A 20,197-nucleotide genomic window follows, 5' to 3' on the forward strand; every position below is an offset into this window, starting at 1 on the left:
ATGGTCAAACCATCATCCTTATTGTGGATACAAGTCCCATTGGGATAGGATGGGCTATTGGCCAAGAAGACCTTGAAGGTAACAAGTATGCAATTTATTTTGGAGCAAAGGTTCTCAATGAACGTCAAAGAAAGTATGCACAAGTAAAAATGGAATTGTGGGGAGATGTAACAACATTAAAGTGTGATCGTGAATACTTTATAGGTGCTTCCGGAGTGGTAGAAACTGATTGTCTTCCACTCTTGGGCATGATTGCCAACTGCTCTACACCCGACATTGCTATGCTACGATGGATTGCATATATTAAATCTCTCAACCCCGATTAAAGCATATTGCAAGAAAGGCGAATCCAATTGCTAACATGCTATCACGTGCAAGATATGACAACGAAGAAGAGCTTATGAAAGAAGATGAAGCTGAAGAATCTATACTTTGAATTTCATTCCATGGCTGCTAAAAGTACCTTTTTAGTTGCTACATATACAAACCCAAAGCTGAATCTTACAAGTGAAGCTGATATTTTTAATGGTATGGCATTAAGTACAGTAAGAACAGGAAAATGTACTACTGTAAATCAGCATACAACAACAAAGATCAAAGATTTATCTATGGAAGAAGGGTGGTCAACTAGAAGCCAGCATGATCATTGCATTGCTCAAGTTCTAGTTCATTTCCTTGAAGAAGATTGGTTGAAGATTGGCCAATATTTGAGCACAATGAAGAAGGAGTATTGGACTGATGAAGAGTTCAAGCATATTAAGAGGAAAGCTTATGGCTTTTTTCTTAAAGAAGGGCATCTATGGAAGCACGAGAAGAAGAAAGGAGCGCCTGTCTAAGTTTTAGGTAACAAAAGATTGCAACAACAGGTAATGAAGGAATTTCATGAAAGCCTATGGGCTAACCATAGAGGCATATGGGGAGCCTTTATTAAAGTCAAAGAAAAATACTGGTGGCAGAACATGTATCGAGATATAGAGCATTTTGTTGAAACCTGTTATGTGTGTCAGATGGATTCTATGGTCAAGCATCGAGATGGGTTACAATCGACTTATCCCTTGTCTATACATTATAGATGGGTTATTGATCTTGTAACCATGCCTATAGGGATATGGAATATGCAGTATTTAGTGCTTGTAAGAGAAGATCTAACCAATCAAGTTGAAGGTAAAGCTTTAACAACCAAGACCACTCAAGCTATTTGTCACTTTTTGCTTGAAGAAGTATTTTGTAGATATGGTTGTGTTGGCAAGGTAACCGCAAATAGAGGAGAATTGGATACCGATGAGGCACACAACTTCTTTACTCAATTGGGTATCAAGTTGGCTTTAATATCAGCTTACAATCCTGAAGGAAATGGAAAGAGTGAGAAAGGTCATCACCTATTCTCAAGGCTCCAGCAAAGTCTTGTAGAGGAAAGATCAAAGAATGGCCTAAAATGCTACCTTTTGCATTATGGGCTGACCGGACTACTCACATTACATTGAGTGGCTATATGCCAGCTGAACTTATGTATGGACAACAACCAATTATGCCAATTGAAGAATCTATTCTCACATGGAGTCTTCTACCTTGGGATGAAGGCATCAGTAGAGAAGAGTTGCTGACTCTACGCATATGGCAGCTAGAAAGAAGGCCTAAAGATGTTCAAGCAACTATTAAGAAGTTAAAAACAGTAATACTAAAAAACAAAAGAAGATTTGATAGGCAACATCAACTTCGGCCAAGAGCTATCCAAGAAAATGACTGGGTGCTTGTCTATGACAATAGCCTAGATAATCAATACAGTGCTTCTAGGAAGTTAGTAAAGCGTTGGCTTGCTCCGTATGTGGTAAAGGTCATTCATGATAATGCCACATATTCATTGATTGAATTGGATGGGACAAGCATGAAGATACCCGTAGCTGGAAAAAGAATCAAGCTCTTCAATTGAAGAGAAAGTTCAACATATGAGCAAGAAGACTTGGATATAATTCAAGAGCATGAAGACATAGAGGAAGACGAAGAGGTAGAAGATGAAGACATTGACATGGCAGAAGATACTTCTTCTGACACTGCAGATCCGTAAGACTTTGGCACATGCCAGAAGATGTGCAAGTTAGGAGGGGGCGGATGTCATGCCGCTATATGCACATCATGTGAAAAACTCTAGAGTGTGGCTTCCTTATAGATTTAGAGAGCCAATGCCATTTAGACATTAGTGTTAGTGTCCATGGTTCAAAAATATTAGCTTTTTTGACAAGTTTTAGCCAAATTTTGATATTCTAGATATTATCTCTTGTAAAAATCCATAAAACTATAGACAACTTCTAGATTGGGATGACATATAAAAGAAATCATGTAGCTTTCACCCAATTTGAGAGGATTTTATGTAAAAATAAAGTGACGAAATTGCACGATGCGCGATCGCTGTTTTCAGGCAGTGAACAGCACTCCAATGTGGGAGATGAAGAAGAAGTGATCTAGCAGAATTCTGGCCATGTGTCCTAGTATTTTACCCCCCTTTCGGAGCCAATGGAAGCATCAGATTGGCGATCTAAGTAGCATAGAAGAATTTATTATTTTATACACATTTTTGTCTATTAGAGTTTTATCTTCTCATAATGCAGGAATGAACTAACAGGTTTCATCTCTCTTAGTATTCTTCTACATTTTCTAATTCTTTTTAGGAGTATTCTTCTACGTCTTCAATTTCTTCGAACCCCTTCTCTTTCGTCTACTTTTCTCCCTGAATCTACCTTCACCCTGCTGTCTCTTACCCCCGTGGTGGACTCTCAACACCAAATGCACCGACACCGTGTTAGGGGAAGTTTATGCTATCATCAGAGGTGAATCTCATAAGATATTTGGACTGATTTGGAGCTGATATCTTCAGCCATATTCAGAGAATTAGCTACAACATTGTTCTTTTAATTCATTTCTTACTCTACAGAAGAAATATTGTCAAAATATGCAAGTATTATGTGTCCCTATGGTAGGGCAATGTTTGTAGATCATTCATAGATGCTTTGAGTTGAATTAAGAGGAGCTTTTTCTCTTATTTCTTGGCTGTGGTAGCTTATCCTTATTAGGAACTCAATTTGAAGCTCTCTTGAAGCAAGTATCTTTGCCCTACAAGCCTTGTAATTGATTCATATGCTTTTGTCCCTAATAGTCTACATTGAATGTAATCATGCAAAGTTGATTCATGCTATCCATCATGTATGAATGATGGGATGCATAGTTGTTTATGATACATGACAGCATATTGTACTTGATTTTATAATTTGTGATTGCTCTTACAGTCAAGAAAACAAGCTTGATTTGAGTTAGAACTTCTGAGATAATACTCTTGTCATCTTTGCTAAGAACCTGTAGTTGGAAGCTCTATCAACATCTTCAAGAACTTGGCTTGAAGCCTTCAACCCTTCTCTTATCTCTACCATCTTCGGAGTCTAAGCTCTTGAAACCCCATACATTCTTCTCTCTCAAACCCTATGATTGACCGTGAAGTATCTCTTGAACCTTTAAACATTCACTATAATCTACTTATCTCTTGAAGACACATCTCTATCTATCTTGTCCAGTTTTCTTACCAAACTCCTGTGGTGACCTTCAACCCTACGCGCTACGACAACACTTCCCAAGGTTGCTACTAAACTCTAATTTCTACTGCTGCAGATTATGGTTTACAATAGAGAAATTTGAAATTTATTAACCTCTGGTAATCTCAATGTTATAATCTTCAAAGTAAGGCTATAGAAAGGCTAGGAAATGAGAGAGAATGCAAGGAGAGAGAAAATTCAAATTTTCTTTGTGAATAACTGAAGAAAATCTGTCATTTACTAATACTGCCCTGTCTCAACAACTTATAGGTGCAAAGAGCTGAAGAAAATCAGTCATTTACTACTACTACTACCCTATCTCAACAACCTATACATGTTGTAACCTACTGTTGATTGGTCTTCTCATGCCCCTAGCTGCCTCAAAAGGTCCTCCAATGGCTGTAAATGAGACCAATAGCATCTCCTCTCTCTCTCTCTTGCATGTTGAGTACACTAAAATGCCTCTCTCTAGCCTCTAAATACATTTTTCAATATTCCGTGGGCATTTTTGACACAAGTGCAGCCTTTCCAAATGGTTTTTTTAGCATTATCCATAATTAAATATTATTATTTAGTCTTTAAATATTAAAAATTAATCTAATAATTATTTCAATGCCTTGAAAAATAATCTAACTAGCCAATAATTAAATTTGCTAGGAAACTTCCATTCCTGAGTGTCTTTCCACCATCTTTGACCATCAAATTGGCGTTAGGTACCATTAGATGCCACTTCTCTAGTGTCACCAAAACTGACACTTATGGCCAAATGAATGACCTAGGCCAACAACTGGCACCAAATACCACAAGTACCGTGCGGTACAACTTATAACAAGTTTTGCCTTTGACATCCCATGATTTCCTTGGGACTTGAGATCATAAATTAACTCTAGCCCCAGTTACACCTCACATGTGCAACATTTACTTAACCATGTGATTAAAAATTAATCCACATGTTAAGTGAGGTTTCAAAAATACATGTCCTCATGACAACCATCCAATTGGCACATAATCTAGTCTTTCATATGGAGAACAAGCACATTGAGGTCCATTATCACTTCATCAAAAAGGTGATTAAGGATAAAGTGATAGAGCTTGTCAAGATCTTGACTGACAAGATTCCTATTGATATACTCACTAAAAGTTTCCAATCAAATATTATGCCTTCCTTGGGAAGATAGTGGGCGTAGGAAGAGATGAGGTTTATTCCATATCTTATTGTACTTATATATATACACATTGTACTATCACTTTTTCTTATTTTTTCCTCACTCAAGTACATTCGCCTTTAAGTGGGAGGTTGTTGGGGGTTAAAGGCCACATGTGCCTAGCCACCTACATTTATCTTGTACTTGTTGCATATACACATCTACATTGTAGGTAGCGGCCACCCATCATCATCGCTTTATTCTTTATTCTTTCTATGACAATAGAATAAGAAAAGGTAGGTCGCACTTTGTGACTGTTGCAGTTGCCACATACCATCTTACTCTCTCTCTCATGCTTGAACCTCTTGTATCCTCTTGTCTGTGCTTCTACTCTCACTCATGTTCCACCTTTTAGTCCATGGCTACTTTGAGACAAAAGAATCAATGTCATAGTTTTGATTCATCAGTAGAAGGCTTCTACTTTGTGGTGCTGGTCTTAGTTTTTGCGAAGAGAGAATTGTTCCTCAACATGGTGGGTTTTACAGGGAACCTTATCCATTGTGTCTCTTGGTCTATGAGCTTTGATGCACAAGAACTCTTGCTCAATCAATGACTACCCTTAATCTATTCCCAAGGCTTCCAATTTGTCTTGATGTAGATGTGATGGCCATTGTTGAGTCATTGGGAAGAGTTCTATAGATGCCCAAGAATGGTAATGGCTCATACAATGTGATAAGCATGCATGCATACTCTAGGATCAAAATAATCCACCGTCGAATGCCCTCAATATTTATGCAAATGGCATCAAGGTCAACATGAAGCTCTTTAATGTTCTCATATTCATGCTACATCTTTAAGGGTACTCGACACTTTACACAGGAATGCCCATAGAAAATCAATGAAGTGAAAAGTATGAGAATGGCAAGGTTAAGGAGGATAAGAAGATTTGGAGCTTTTGGTAGCCCAAGAGAACTCATTGCCTAAATTGAAAGGAAGAGTAAGTGGGTCACTAACCCTAATATTTGGGAAGTGCATGGTGATCTTAAGAAGGTCAACTCATGCTATCCTAATAAGTACGGACAAAGGTGTGTGGAGAAAGGGAATGTAAGGCCTAGGAGAGAGACTTACAAAAGAATCAAGGAGTCTAAGGTTACTCAACGAAAAGGAAAACCAAAGGTCTCACTAAAAAAAACATACATGAAAACCCATTGGTGGAGGAAAACATATTTGTCTTGCTCAAAGATGAGGTGAGGAGTTTTTGGAAACATTTTGATATACCATTTCTAACAAGGAAGATAAATTTCATCTCTTGGAATGTGAAGGTCCTGTGCTTAAAAAAAGCAAGATGGTATTTTATGAACTAATGTTAAGATGTGAGGTGCCAAGGTGCTAGCAATGTACGAAATGAAGTTGGGAGAAGAGGATCTAGCCTAGGAGTCATTTAGAGATTATGTTAGTTTTGGAGACCTTGCTTACCATTGAAGCAAATGTACAATAGTGGCTATCACAACCTAGATAGAAGGAATGCCATTAGACCTCATCTTAAAGTATGAGTCACATGTGTCAGAGGAGAGGCCAAAGTTTTGGGAAGTATTTTAGCAAAAAAGTAGATGTACGAACACCGTGCTTCTTGGTGATTGGAATAAACTGATCGATCCATTAGATAGATTGCATGGTGTAGCACTTATGATTACTCATGAGGAGTGTTGGGAAAGATTGGTAAAAGATCACTATCTTATTTGTTTGATTGAATTTGAGGATGGTACTACCACCTTTATGTGGAATAATCACCAATCAACTAGCAACTAGTGTGGGATGCACATTAAACAAACTTTATATAAACCATAATGGATGGTGGATAATTCTTGTGATTAGCTCGAGAGCTCTACATTATGTCCAACACTTTGATCACTAACCCTTAATGATTGCATGTAGGTTAGTAGTTGCCATCAAGGTCTCTTAGGGAGCTCTGCCCTCTAAAATAAATTGCTCCTATTTTGGGAGTGGCAAGATTTGATAGAGGGATCAAGAAGGTGTGCACACTCTACTAGTCTAAAGATGTTAATGAACCAATGTGAGAGATGAGAGGCTTGTATTCAAGTACTAACCTGGTTTGCCAATGATTATGGTAGACATGTAGGTACTAATAGAGGTAACTATCACAACTCAGCTTTCAAACTCTACTATTGGTTTCAATGCTAGTGATGCAATTGTTTATAGGATGCTTCAAAAATTCAAAGGTTACATTCATGCAAGCAAGCTTGAATATTGAATACCTAGTGGATGATGGAAGGGGAAGACATAGTACCTACTCTTTTTGTTTTAATGCATTCAAGGTTAAGAGGTTGAAGGAACCTACTACAATAATAGTTGATCAAGAGGGGAAATAGCATAGGGATGATGAATCAATAGGATATGAATTCTTGAGGCAATTGTCCATGATTGTGTTGGTGAACCCTCAAATTGACAAAGGGTGGGAGCTAGATTCATAGAACTTTATAGGAGTGCTACAAGACAGGGTGCCAACATGCAACACACATATTTAGGCATGGCCATTTTTTAAGGAGGATATTAAGGGATAGTGAGGAGGCTTGAGAAAGATAATTCTTTGGGCTAGATGGCATTTGATTTGAATTCTACCTTTAGGAGACATGTAGAAGAAATGTGTAGTGTAGTTGACCACATTAGGAACATAAGGGTTGTCTCACACTCTATTGATAGAGGCCTTATCAAGCTTGTATTCAAGATAGTGGAGAGAATTAAGCCCTCATGGTGGCATCCTCTTATGATGCTCAAATCATATACAAGGTTATGACGAAAGCCTTGGCTAAGCAAATCATATATTTACTACTTGAAACCATTAATGGTAGACAATATTGGTTGTGCATGGGCATAACCTCTAGCATGTTGTGATGAATTTTGCATTGGTGATGGATTACACACTAGCTCCTTGTCAACATGGATTTTGACAAGGGAGATAATAAATGCATTGGATTTGGAAATCTATTTTAGATATGATAACTTTCTTATTTGTCAATGCGACTACAAGAACGATACGTGGCTATCACATGGGTGAGTTCATTCTTAGGCGTTTTGGTTAGGCAAGAATGGCCAATAGCCCTATAATTGTTTCATTTGGTTAAGGAGACATTACTACACAACTTGGAAGTCAAAGTCATGAATAAATCAATCAAAGCTCCCTATCTCCCTAATAGTTCTCATTTTGTCACCCAAATGTTTGTGGATGATAATACCAATGTAATAGCAACAAAACAACAGCCTATCAAAGAATTGCCTAAAGTCTACATAAAGGGGTATGTGATCAATACCCCAAAAAAAGAGTTGGTTTACCTTGGATTGGATAACTCCCTGAATTGGAACTTTTAATTGAAGGGAAAAATTTTAGGCCTTAGCATGACCTTTTGCTATCCAAGCTACCCCTTAGGGGTGGATATCTCAATGAAGGATATGCTTGACTAGTTATAAGATCCAACAAATGGGAGGATTTATGTGTAGGTCTTGTGGGTAGGCCCATAGTGGCTAAGGTGTTCTTGGCTTTCCTCTATAGTTCTCATGACCTCAATATTCCCTTTCAAGAAGGTTAATTAAGAAATGGTTGACAATTGCATGCATGGGCATTTGTGACCCTTGCTGAGTTCAACATACTTGGGTAGGAGGATGGTATTAATAAATGGTTAGCGACCTCTTTTGTAGGATCTAGAATAGGAAGGAATGGAAGGAGGAAGAGGTGACACCTCCCTTCTCCAATCCATATGGGTGAGTAGCATAGCCTTTAGTGATGGAGTGGCTCTACTTGTTGAGGTAGAGCCAAGGTTCTCACTCAAGTTGGAGAAGAAAGGGTTTAGTAGACGGCTTAATCTATGGGATGCAAAAGTATTGGAGTTCAAGGAACTTTGGAGCATTAAGTTAGAGTTTAATTTGATGGAACAAGAGGTAGAAGGACTTCAATCAACCATGGAAAGGGCTAAAGTTAATTGGCCAACTATGTCTCAAGGGAGGAAAGTTAGTCCTTGCAAGTAAGGGCAACTAAGAAGGGAGCCTTAATTTCTTATGGGAGGAAGCAACATCAAATGCAAGAGAAAAACATGAGATAGATCATCAAAGGTGATAAAGAGAGGAAGAACCAACTATCCAATGAAAGCTTCAAAGTGTGGGGCAAGAGGCTTAATAGGGTTCTTGAAAGGAGACACCCTCGTACAAACAAACTCCACTTCTTTGGAGCATTATAGCAAGGAAACTACTGATGAAGGATAGGCTACGTAAATGCATGGAAATTCCACCTTGGCACTATTTATGTGGGATCTAGGAGGAGACCATAATCCACCTCTTTTGGAGTTGTCTAGAACTCCACCCAATTCAGAACATGTTCTTTAAGGCTATGGAGAAGGCAGGCCCATACCATTAAAATCAACATGTGATAGGCCCTGTTGGGAAATAGAGGCAAGATAAATGAAGATTCTAAGAAGATTCAAGTTACTAGACTCTAAGCTTGAGTCTATTGTGGCATGATGTATGGGTGCTCATGCTATGGAATTGTTAGTACTCAATATAGCATCAGCCCACATAAACTCATCATTGTTAATGAATGGTAGGCCTAGGGTAGCTTGTACATGCTTCCAATCTTTATCATCCTTCAAAAAGGGAAGTAGTTGTTCAAGGGGGTACTTTTGGTTTCTTAGTTTCCATGTCCTAATAGCATCTTTGATATGATATCTATGGTCCATAAGTGAGATCTCCCAAGTTTCCATTTCTAGTCATATTGCTCATGCATTTTGCATCCACACTCTTTTGAGAAATAGGTCATAGTCCACTCGTAAGGTCATTCATGTTGTCCTAAGGAGAGTGGCATGATGACACTTTTTGGTGACCACAATATGTTTCTATGTGTGCAGTTAAATGTATCCTAATGGGAGTTGTAAATACTTACTCTTCATACAACTTTTCTTCCTTTCACATTAAAGAAAAAAGCGTTGTCCTTTCTCCTCTAACTTTTCATTTAACAAGACCCTCTACATTGTATTATAGATTCAACACATATTTCCATATTTGAATGTAGATGTGTACTTAATGTTTGAAAAAACAACACAAAGCATGAAAGTTGATTTTGTAGCCACATGGCAAACTTGGTCCCTTAAATACTTATAGTGCAAGATTGTATCTTCCCTTGACGTGCAGATTTTCTTTGTAAAGCTCAAAGAATTAGCAAGTTTCAAATGCTATTTTAGGCTCAATTCCACAACGGTCTTTGAGGTATCACATGGCCCATGACATTCGCTTGAATGGTACATAAATACTAGCAAGGTTTGCACTAGCACCTTGTGTATTGCACTATCTTGTATTATTAAAGTACCTTACAAGGGCACATTGGATAGAATACAACCCTGTTTGAAGCATCCACATTGAACATCGAAGTACAAGCACCCTTTATGACACGATTCTTTGGACCAATCACCTTGTGACACCATCTATGGTTTGTATATTTGCATCATTTCCAACAAAATGCCTTATTTATGTGCGTATATGAGTATGTGTCAACATTCTGAAAGTCCTCATGAGTGAAGAGACCACATGTATGAGAAAGGAATGGACTATTATGATTTGAAAATGTAGTATCAACTTACACCAAGATTGCTAAAAGAAATTGACCCATAAAAGGCATTATTGGAGACTTTTGCTTTATATGTATGCTCAAAACACATCCTTTTAAACCCAAGTTGCTATCAGTCATGTTCATATAGTGAAAATATGAATTTGTAGTTTCATTTAGAACATTTAAATTGTTTGATCACAATTTTAAAGTATTCATGAAATCAAAATTATGTGGAACTTATTTTGGGGGTTATGAAGTAACATCCCACTAGAGAAATACATTCAAAAGGTGTCTTACTTTGAAAATGTCCACTACATATGTACATCCTATATAAGTGTGTAACTTTCATACATTGTGTATATATGTACTTGCTCCATTACATATATACATCCTATACGTGTGTAACTTTCATACCTCACTTGGAAACCAATGTCTTAAGCTAGTTATCTGTACAAATATATACAAATACACATATAAATGATGTATAGTGTGTATGCATGTTTGTACCTTTTGTGTGTGTGTTTTTGTGTGCATGTGTACTCATGAATGCATGTATACATGTGTACATACATATGAATATGTATGGGTGTTATATACATGCATACACTCTTGATAATGTCAATATATCACTATTATTCCCAATAGTCATAGATCCAACTATGGTTCGAGTCAATCCAAAGAGTTTTTTGGTTAGGTCCAAGCAAGAGGGCCCAAAAAGCTTAGTTGTGACTAGTTGACCTATGAAACCTATTTGGTGATAGATCTTTGTTCATGTTAATGAACTTGGCTAGAATTCTTTGGGGAGGGTGTTTGATCAAAACAACAAATTGTTGCTTGGTCTATATCCTATGAGTTTTCCCAAGCTATGGTCTATAAATTATTGCTCATAAATTATGAGCACATAAACTCCTAAATGGATATCAAATCTCATGGTAATTAGAACAAATTAATATTTTTTGAAGACGTCAATGTTCTTGTGGACATGCGTAACTATGGAGAAAAAGTGGATTCTTTGTTATTGGAAGGTTTAGGATAACAAAAGTGCTACCTCATGGTCCCAACACATTGGGTGGAGTAGATAGAAAATGTGCACAAATATCACTACTAGTAATCTATGTATTACATTAAGGATTAAAAATCTCAAAATTAGTTGTGGAGGTCTTTCAAAATTCTTTAAATGCATTAATTACACATACACACTTGGAATGAGCACAAAAATTGACACAAGAAAGGACCCAAACATAGGAATTATTTCTCTCACTTTTACATACATTAAAATCACATTATTATCTTCATCCAACTTTTATATAGGCACTAAGGTATTTAAACTAGGTAATGTGCATTAGTGTATGAGCTTTATGAAGTAATCTTTACTTAGCTCTTTGTTTACAAGTCCTTTCACTACCACACTTCTTGCATAAAGGCTATGGAAAGGCTCTTCATGTTGTTGAAGGCCCACAACTCTATCAACTAGGGACATCCCTATTGTTGAAACATTATTACGATAAGGTGACCATGTCACTCCTAGTTGAGCTGTCTAATAGAAACCCCCATGCCACTTAATCTCTATTAAGATGTTGTGCTCAGAGGGACCATGCTAATCTTCAAATTGCACAGTTCTAGTTTCTGGCCTGATATGTTTATGACCAATCATCTTCATTGAGTGACAAAGCCCGCAATATAAATATAAGGAAGGGAGTCTAAAGTTTTTCTAAAGAGGGAGACATTTTATAACTTCTCATGGACCACTTAGGTCCTTCGTTTTCAAGCATTCTTCTAGGGGCCACAAATAAGAAAGAGGCATGGCTACTGAGCAAGTATTAGTAGGGAATTGAGATCAAGGTTTCCATATGCATTTGCATCCAGGTGCTTGTATTACTTTTGGAGGCAAAGGAGTTATTCCTTTAAAGGTGTGGATACTTAAGCTTTTGTCTCCTCCTTTTTCTTTTGGTGGGGGCACCCCATTTTTGTTTGCCTTTTTTTTGGGCCACCCCATTTTTTTCTTTTGGTGGGGCACCCCCATTTTTGTTTACCTTTTCTTGGGCCACCCCATTTTTGTTGGCCATCCACTTGTAAGGTGCTGACTGTCCAAGTTGTCCCCATGGTGAGAGGCCCTCCACTCAACACCCTTGGGGGGGAGAGAGAGAGAGGCCCTTCTTATTCAACACCCTCTCTCTTTCTCCCTTTCTCCCTATGGAATTGGTAGAGAGAGAGAGAGGAGAGGAGAGGAGAGGAAGAAGGGGGGAGTGGTTCAATGAAAAGGAACCTTTGCCTTTTTCATGTGAATTTACACACACACACACACACACTCTCTCTCTCTCTCTCTCTCTCTCTCTCTGTCTCTCTGTGTGTGTGAAACCTCACACACAGACACACATTCTCTCTGCCTCCCTTATTTATCCTGTCACATGTGATACACTGGCTCCCTCTCTTGTCTCCATTCATCTCCACCCTCATCCTTTTTCCAACCCCTATTCTGCTGTATCTTTCAACACAGCATCTTGCAAGCTTGCGATTGAAAAGCCCATTTTTGCAACCATCTCTTTTTCATCAAAGCTCATCGTGTCTTCTGCATCTCCTTATTTGTATCAAAACCTCCATCTCCCCAATTCTCCTCAAACAGTATTGGGTCTATTTGGGTTTGGTTTCCCCTGTTCAGGTGCGGATGCAAGCCCAATTCAGGCTGGAATCCGTTCGCCATCATCAGGGCCAAAGCATACTGCAATCTGCCTGTTTGTGATTCTGCCTCGGGATCGACAATTGGCCAACATTCGGCATCGTCACTGCGACGGATCAAGCTTGAGTACCCGCACCCGGATCTGGTCCTTGACAAGCTAGCGGTAGGTATTGTGGTTACACCTTTGCAGACAAAGCTCATCAATTGTGGGACATAACATGCTCACCTTGTGGCATTACACCAATTAAAGGTAGAGAGCCTAGCGATTGCGGGTCCGCCTGTGTGTTTTGAGAGTTAGAGTAGTTGTCAACAGATTGCAACAGGTAGATGAGACTTGTCACTTTCATACAGAGTTGTTTGTGGATATAATATGTACTGCACCTTATGGCATTGCTCTGATTGAAGGTGTACAGACTGCAAGAGGTAGATGAGACTTATATAGAGCTGTTTGTGGATATAAGATGTCCTGCACCTTATGGCATTGCACTGAATAAAGGTGTACAGATTGTAAGAGGTAGATGAGACTCAGATATATACATAGTTGTTTGTTATATAAGATGTCCTACACCTTATGGCATCGCACTGATTAAAGGCAGTGTCTACAGTTCTGTGCGCATGTGCATGTGTGTGTTGAGAGTCCTCGTCAACAGATTGCAACAGATAGACGAGGCTTGTATAGATGTGTTTCACCACAGTTCCCTTGGAAGTTTTACTTGCGGTTAAGGCTCTCTCGCCCTCTCTCACGGCACAGAAGTAGCTGTTTTACAGTACATGGGTGTGCCTGTGTCAAAAGCTGATGTCACTGGAGGTTTGTCAGGGTTAGCTATGATTATACAATAAGTCTCTGCAAAAAGAAGAGAGAAAAAAACAAACAAACGCATGAAAAGTGCGGACAACGTGATTAATTATCATCATCGTCTGACAGTTGATTGCGTTGATTGTAATTGCACCTGCTGATTGCATGTCCACAGATGAAGCCATAAGAAACACTATATTAATCATGATCTGACATGCTATGCTCATAGCTAGAAGTAAATTTTTGCATTTTGGTCATGTATGTTTAGAATGCACAACTGAAGTGTGTGAACATGGGGTCTCTGTCTCACCCTTGTGTGAAGTGCAGGTGACAAAAAAAGGGTTGACAGTAGGGCTGGTCAGACTGAGATACACCTCAACTATCCAGCCATGTTAGCTGAGCTCTGTTAATCTCATATCGTAGGACAAAAAGAGTTGGGAGTGCATGTTTGCAATGCTCCCAGATCATGTTTTATGAGCGGACTCTAGTATACTTTGGATTGCAATGTATTTCAGTTGAGCTAATAGATATGCCAGCCTAATCACAAATATGCACTTCATTACCATTTACTTCAGTTTAGAGGTTTGAATTTGAATTTGAGTCATATGATTTCACCTCAGTTTTTCAGGTTATGGTAAATGCTAAGAAAGATCTCTTGTATTTCAGGACTTCCAACATTTGAGTGGATTGATGACAAACGTTATGATGAAGAAGAACAACAAGAAACGTGGGGAGGTACATCTCTAGTTTCTCACCATGCCCCTTGCACACTGATGTTTGAAGAGGTTGAATATCCCTGTCTCGTATGTAGGATGCATGGAAGGTAGCCTTTAGCATCATGACATGGTAGTGTCCTAGGTAAGAAGTATGGAAGACTTTCACTATAGTGGAGAAAGCAGCTGGCTTGAATTCAGTTGCTGCGCATGTAACTGCCTGCAGTTGTTATGGCCCCGAATGCTGATGAAGAAGTGGCTGAATATCAAGTCATCTGGGGAGGATTTCAGTGCCGATGAATTTAGTGCTGATGAACATGAAGATACCGAACCTGAAACAGAGAGTGAAAGTGAAAGCGAGTCTGATACAAAGGGTATGAATATCAACATTTCTCATTTCAATCTTTTTCTGTATAGGGAGGCAATGTTTAAGAAACTTCTAAATCATCATTCATTGCAGGTACCAGAATAGCTCATTCTCGCTGGCATCCAACAAGAAGCAGACCTTCTTTACTCTCCACAAATGATGGTAATTTATGCTAGAGTCTGGCCATTTGTCTTCTTCTATGCATCCTCATGGTGTCTGCTTGTTAGGAAGCAGTAAATGATGCTTATTTTTTGAATTTACAGATGAGTCCTTGAGAAGGCCAGTCGATACCATCAAGAGAGGGCAGTCAGAAACACTGGAGAGACATCATATCAACACTGAAGAATTTCGGTATAGTTAGTTTTGCACAAATATGGATGGTTCATGAAATTTTGCAAGGATGAACAAGATTGAAAACTTCTCAATGTTTTTCTCTCCCTCATGAAAGTTGCATGTTATATGCAGGGTTGCTGTTGCCACTTGGAATGTTGCTGGAAGGAGCCCTCCTCCACACCTGGAACTCAAGGGCTGGCTGGAGATGGATGAGCCTGCGGATATTTATGTTGTGGGGTATGTCCACAGACGATGAGCTTGTCATCATTGTAACTAGGAGTCCTAGTACATTGAGGAATCTCCCTGATTTTCTCTACATGATAGATTCTTATAATTATGGATGTGTTTCTGTTACTTTGCAGTTTCCAGGAAGTTGTACCCTTGAATGCAGGCAATGTATTTGGGGCTGAAGATACCAAACCTGCAATTAAATGGCAAGCGCTGATTCGTGAGACACTGAACAGACCAGGCCAAGGCAACTGCAAGTGCTTTAGTGCTCCTCCATCACCTTCAAGAGAGGCGACTTCTGAGGCCTCAGATGTGTTTCTGACGGATGCAGAGATAGATGCTCAACGTATATTGATAGATGAGAACTTGAGTTTTGTTCCCCTCGATCCCTCTCCATCTCTTTCAAAAGTGGAGTCTGATGATCAATCTGTGGATGATGGAAGCCAAAGGATAGTTGAAGTTTATCAAACTACAGAGCACATTGACCTTAACACTCCATTTCATGTAAGGACAAAATCAGAACCAATGAATTGGTTGTCTGTGTGTGATCTCCCAGATGACGGTTCAGTGACTGAGGATGAGTCCCTTGTGAGACCTCTATTATCACCCATTTCCAAGACTATTTCATCATTCACAGAAACCGGAAAGAAGCGGTATCGCTATGTTCGTATCGCTAGCAAACAGATGGTTGGACTACATGTTTCCGTTTGGGTCCGCAGAAAGTTGCGACGTCACATTCGTAACTTAACTGTCTCTTGTGTTGGCCTTGGTATAATGGGATGCTTGGGAAACAAGGTCTCTCTCTCTCTCTCTCTCTCACACACACACATACACACACACACACACACACATTATATATATATATATATATATATGCATTCCTTTAAAAAAAACTCACAGCACTAGAAACTAGTTTGTATGACAAGGCCAAAGGTGCAACTCTAAGCAGTAGCAGTGCTTTGCAAGCATACGTTTTTACGTTTTTGAGATTTGTGGTCAGCTTGCAGGGTTTTAATATATGTGAAATCAGCTTTAAACGTTCATATCATGGCAGCCTAACCTGTGAAGTGTTCCTTTTTGTTCATTGCTGTTTAAATTGATTCAAGAAAGTCATGTAGGGCTTATTGCCATTCTCTGTGATACAGCACTCTTCAAAAGTTTTCTGATATTGTTTCACACAGGGGTCAATTGCAGTTAGTATGGTTCTGCATCACACCAGCTTCTGCTTCATCTGTACTCATCTAACGTCGGGAGACAGAGAAGGTGATGAGCTCCGCAGGAATGCTGATGTTTTAGAAATATTGAAGCGCACACATTTCTCTTCAACCAAAACAGCTGGCACTGACATTCCAAAGACAATTTGGGGGCATGAGTAAGAATCATTTCAGGATTTTTGACATATGAGTTCTATTCTTACTCTCTTTAGTTGAAAAGCTCCATTTTTCACCAGGTAACTCAACTTGTGATTAATGGATTTTGCAGCCGGATTATTTGGTTTGGAGACTTAAATTATCGCCTTAACTTGTCAGACCATGATGTTCGATTTCTTGTGGCCCGAGAGGATTGGACAGCTCTTTTGAGAAAGGATCAGGTATAGAAGTCACTACCTGGCTCTTTAAAGACACTATAAGCTGGGTGGCCTGAAGTATGAGACACTGATTGTTTTTTGCTCCTGTAGCTGAAAAAGGAATTCCAAAGAGGGCGTACTTTTGAAGGATGGCATGAAGGTTCTATCGTATTTGCTCCTACTTACAAGTACGAAATTGGTTCTGATAACTATGCTGGAGAGAATTCAAAACATGGGGAGAAGCGACGTGCTCCAGCTTGGTACTTTAAACTTCTTGAACTCGGGTTTTCAAGTAGTGATGCATCTATGCAGTAACGTTGGTAAGAAAGTTGTCTTATATTTAGTGATTGTTGCTGGTTCCCATTGGTGTCTCCAGGTGTGACCGTATTTTGTGGCATGGGAAAGGATTGAGGCAGTTGTCATACAGGCGAGAGGAATCAACGTTCTCTGACCATAGACCAGTGAATGCTGTCTTTTTGGCTGTAGTAGAGGTTTTCAATGAACAAAAGCTAAAGAAATCTTTGACCTTCAAGAATGCAAAGGTGGACATTGAAGAGCTTCTGTTTCAGACTAAGGCAGAATTGGAGTCCCAGAAGGTTCCGTTTGAAGAGGTTAACATTTATAGACATGATTTTGCATTCTTCACGAGAAAATTTTGGTTCAAAGCTTGGTGACAATGTGTTTTTGGGCTTTACAGGGCACATGATTGATGCAAAGCAAGGCTCCAAGGCATTCGATCATAGAAGCTAACATGGTAAGACCTGTCAAACAGATCGTCAAGGGTTCTTTCTGAGGTTATGATTTTGTTTCTGTTGCATCAGGTTAGAAAATTCTTTCTGTTGCATCAAACTTGTCTGGGCTGTCCTCAACTGTTCTTAAAGGTTCAAGTGTGGACTGTATTTTGCAAGGAGGAGCTGTACATCTTGAGACTGCACAAAGATAGGCAAGTGAAAAGCTTCTTACACACCTGCATATATATAAAGACTATGTATGGGTTTCCATTTTTAGATTTTGACAAACATTGAACTTTGCCAATATTGTTCTTTGTCTGGTTTACAGGTCTCACTAAAGAATGTTGAACGGAACAGTTTCACTTTGTTGCGAAAATTTACTTGAAGATAAATGTGGTCTGGACAACAGAAGTATGGCAAACATCATCATGGTCATATCTGTTTTAAGCATTGTGCATAATTGGGGCTGTAATAATCATATCCACCCCTATGGTCAAATGTTGTGTTTGCAAGAGCATACATGTAGCTTTGTATTTGCCTGAATTTCTTATTATCAAATTCCCGAATCATCTCAAACTTCTGTTACTGTTGGCCGAATTTATCTGTCTCAGGTGGAGTTGCAGCCATTGATGTATGATTGAGGTGTTTCTGAGAAGTTGCAGCTTACACAGGTAACTTGTTATGGATCTGGTTTATGTACACTGGCATCAATGTTCCTATTTTCTTGTTGATGATGTGGTTTCATGATTTCTAGAACCTGAGTATTTTCAGTCAGGCCTTGTGAGAAATGTGTTATCTTGTCTGCTGACATTTGTTGTTTCAACCTTTCCTGAAGGTAGCTAAACTGTGTATAGCATGATCATTTGTTGTGTGGACGTAAATGAATTTTGAGTGGTGTTTTAAAGGGCTTGATGTTGGCAATGTGACCTTTTTCTACCTACAAATGGAACCTGCATGGTTGTTTGACATGTTTCTAGCTCTTGTGATAGGGTATTTCCTGATTTAAATTAAATAATTATCCCAGAAGGTTGCATGACATGCATGTACCACTCGTGATGGGGACCTTGCATATCCACATAATATCGTAATGCATACTGATGATGGCACCATAGTGAGAGATCTCTAAAGATGCTCTTTTATGGTGCTCTCCTTGGAATGACCATGTGCTTCTACTTACTGTGGTGCTTGAGAGTCTCTGTTTAATCAACACTTCCAAACAGGATTTTCCAAAGTGACAATTATGAGCAGCAGCATTGAGCCCAAATCTGAGTGAAACTGGGGGGCATCAGAACATAGGTCTGCTGCTTCCATTTTGTCTTTTCTCTTTTGTTTGAAGAGTGCGCTTGAAACTTGCATTCTGTCAAAGTGTCACTAAGATGCATGCCTTCTTGTATTACCCCTTGACTTCGGCTTCAAATTTGATGAATGTAATTACTTGGAAGTAATAAATGACATGCTGTGGTTTTTCAAGCTCAGTTTCTATTTTGTTGCGCTTAAGGTTATGGGTGCTATTGCCATGTCTGCTGATGTTATATTCTGAAATTGACTCTCTCTACAGGATTATGTGATGTGCATTTGCAACACAGCTTGTGCTCAATGGGTGAGGATTCACATGGAGCTTACAAGAAAGAACATTCTTTCGAGGGGGAGGCAAAAAGCCTTCTGTATAACAATAGTAACTTCGCTGCAACTCAAAGATGTGCTGCTTTGTAAAGCAAGTACAGTCTAGAGACTCTCAATGAGTACAAAAGTGGTTGCTTGCTCAAGCACCTGCCATTATTACATGAAACAGAAGATGTGAATCTATACTTGATTGTCCCAAGTAACCTCTTTCTCACATGCATCTCTTTCTATGAAGAGCTGTAATGGTGGAAACATGAGAGCATCACTTCTAAATCAAGAAGGGGCAGGCCATATTGAAGATGCTTTACAATTGGAGACCTGTAAACAGTCAAAAGCAAACTTGTCTTAAAGTTGCTAAACCAAGAGCAATCTGGTGAAACCACCATAGAAGCAACAAGATTGAATGGCTTATGTGAGGTATGAGTTTAGTGTGAGCACATGTACAAACTGGAACATGGTTGGTGGTGCTGTAGAGCCATCTGTTCCAAACTAGCATTCATCAACAGTGGGACTAGATGTTCAAATTTTTGGAGTGGGCTTGTAACTGCACAGAAGCCTAATGTGAAGTATTGATCCAGTTCAGTATAGTTTAAGTATTGGCCCTACAAAGTTTAGTTGACTGATGAAACCTCTAAGAATAGAACACAGTCTTGAAGTCTTTTAAGTACCGAATGATAAGTGATCGCCTAATGCAGTCACTCATCCATGGCTACATGGGTGACAAATATGAAAGCTCATGGAGACTCCAGACTCTGAATGCAAGAAGGTGAAATATCACTAAGGCTGGCCTCCAAAAACTGGTGCTAAGAGATGGTTGGAACACTT

General features: G+C 39.1%; 1 protein-coding gene across 10 annotated transcripts; it reads left to right on the plus strand.

The window, feature by feature from the left end:
- The first annotated feature begins 12,547 nt into the window (after positions 1-12,547).
- LOC148033407 (type I inositol polyphosphate 5-phosphatase 4-like) lies at positions 12,548-19,959 on the plus strand. Of its 10 annotated transcripts, none has more exons than XM_087681330.1 (16): positions 12,548-13,264; positions 14,477-14,545; positions 14,622-14,668; positions 14,750-14,897; positions 14,984-15,052; positions 15,154-15,241; positions 15,356-15,460; positions 15,586-16,246; positions 16,633-16,823; positions 16,934-17,042; positions 17,130-17,278; positions 17,395-17,629; positions 17,716-17,961; positions 18,078-18,160; positions 18,361-18,420; positions 19,308-19,959. In XM_087681330.1, the coding sequence occupies exons 4-13, from the start codon at positions 14,765-14,767 to the stop codon at positions 17,722-17,724; spliced, it is 1,749 nt and encodes a 582-aa protein (XP_087537456.1). In that variant the 5' UTR covers positions 12,548-13,264; positions 14,477-14,545; positions 14,622-14,668; positions 14,750-14,764; the 3' UTR covers positions 17,725-17,961; positions 18,078-18,160; positions 18,361-18,420; positions 19,308-19,959. The 10 variants fall into 10 exon arrangements, with proteins under 10 accessions (XP_087537456.1, XP_087537450.1, XP_087537453.1 ...); XM_087681324.1 differs by having other exon boundaries at positions 12,548-13,177; positions 14,622-14,897; positions 17,716-17,772; positions 17,840-17,961; XM_087681327.1 differs by having other exon boundaries at positions 12,548-13,177; positions 14,622-14,897; positions 17,716-17,772; positions 17,900-17,961.
- The last annotated feature ends 238 nt before the right edge of the window (positions 19,960-20,197 follow it).

This window comes from Lygodium microphyllum, chromosome 7 (genome assembly GCF_053477565.2).
Source record: "Lygodium microphyllum isolate KBCC chromosome 7, Lygodium_microphyllum_v1.1.10, whole genome shotgun sequence".
NCBI classification, from domain to species: domain Eukaryota; kingdom Viridiplantae; phylum Streptophyta; class Polypodiopsida; order Schizaeales; family Lygodiaceae; genus Lygodium; species Lygodium microphyllum.

Coding starts and splice junctions, on each gene's coding strand:
- LOC148033407 (XM_087681322.1), top strand. CDS start 14,678: ATGGAAGACTTTCACTATAGTGGAGAAAGCAGCTGGCTTGAATTCAGT. Junction 15,242..15,355: donor ATCAACACTGAAGAATTTCG/GTATAGTTAGTT, acceptor TGTTATATGCAG/GGTTGCTGTTGCCACTTGGA. Junction 16,247..16,632: donor TGGGATGCTTGGGAAACAAG/GTCTCTCTCTCT, acceptor TGTTTCACACAG/GGGTCAATTGCAGTTAGTAT.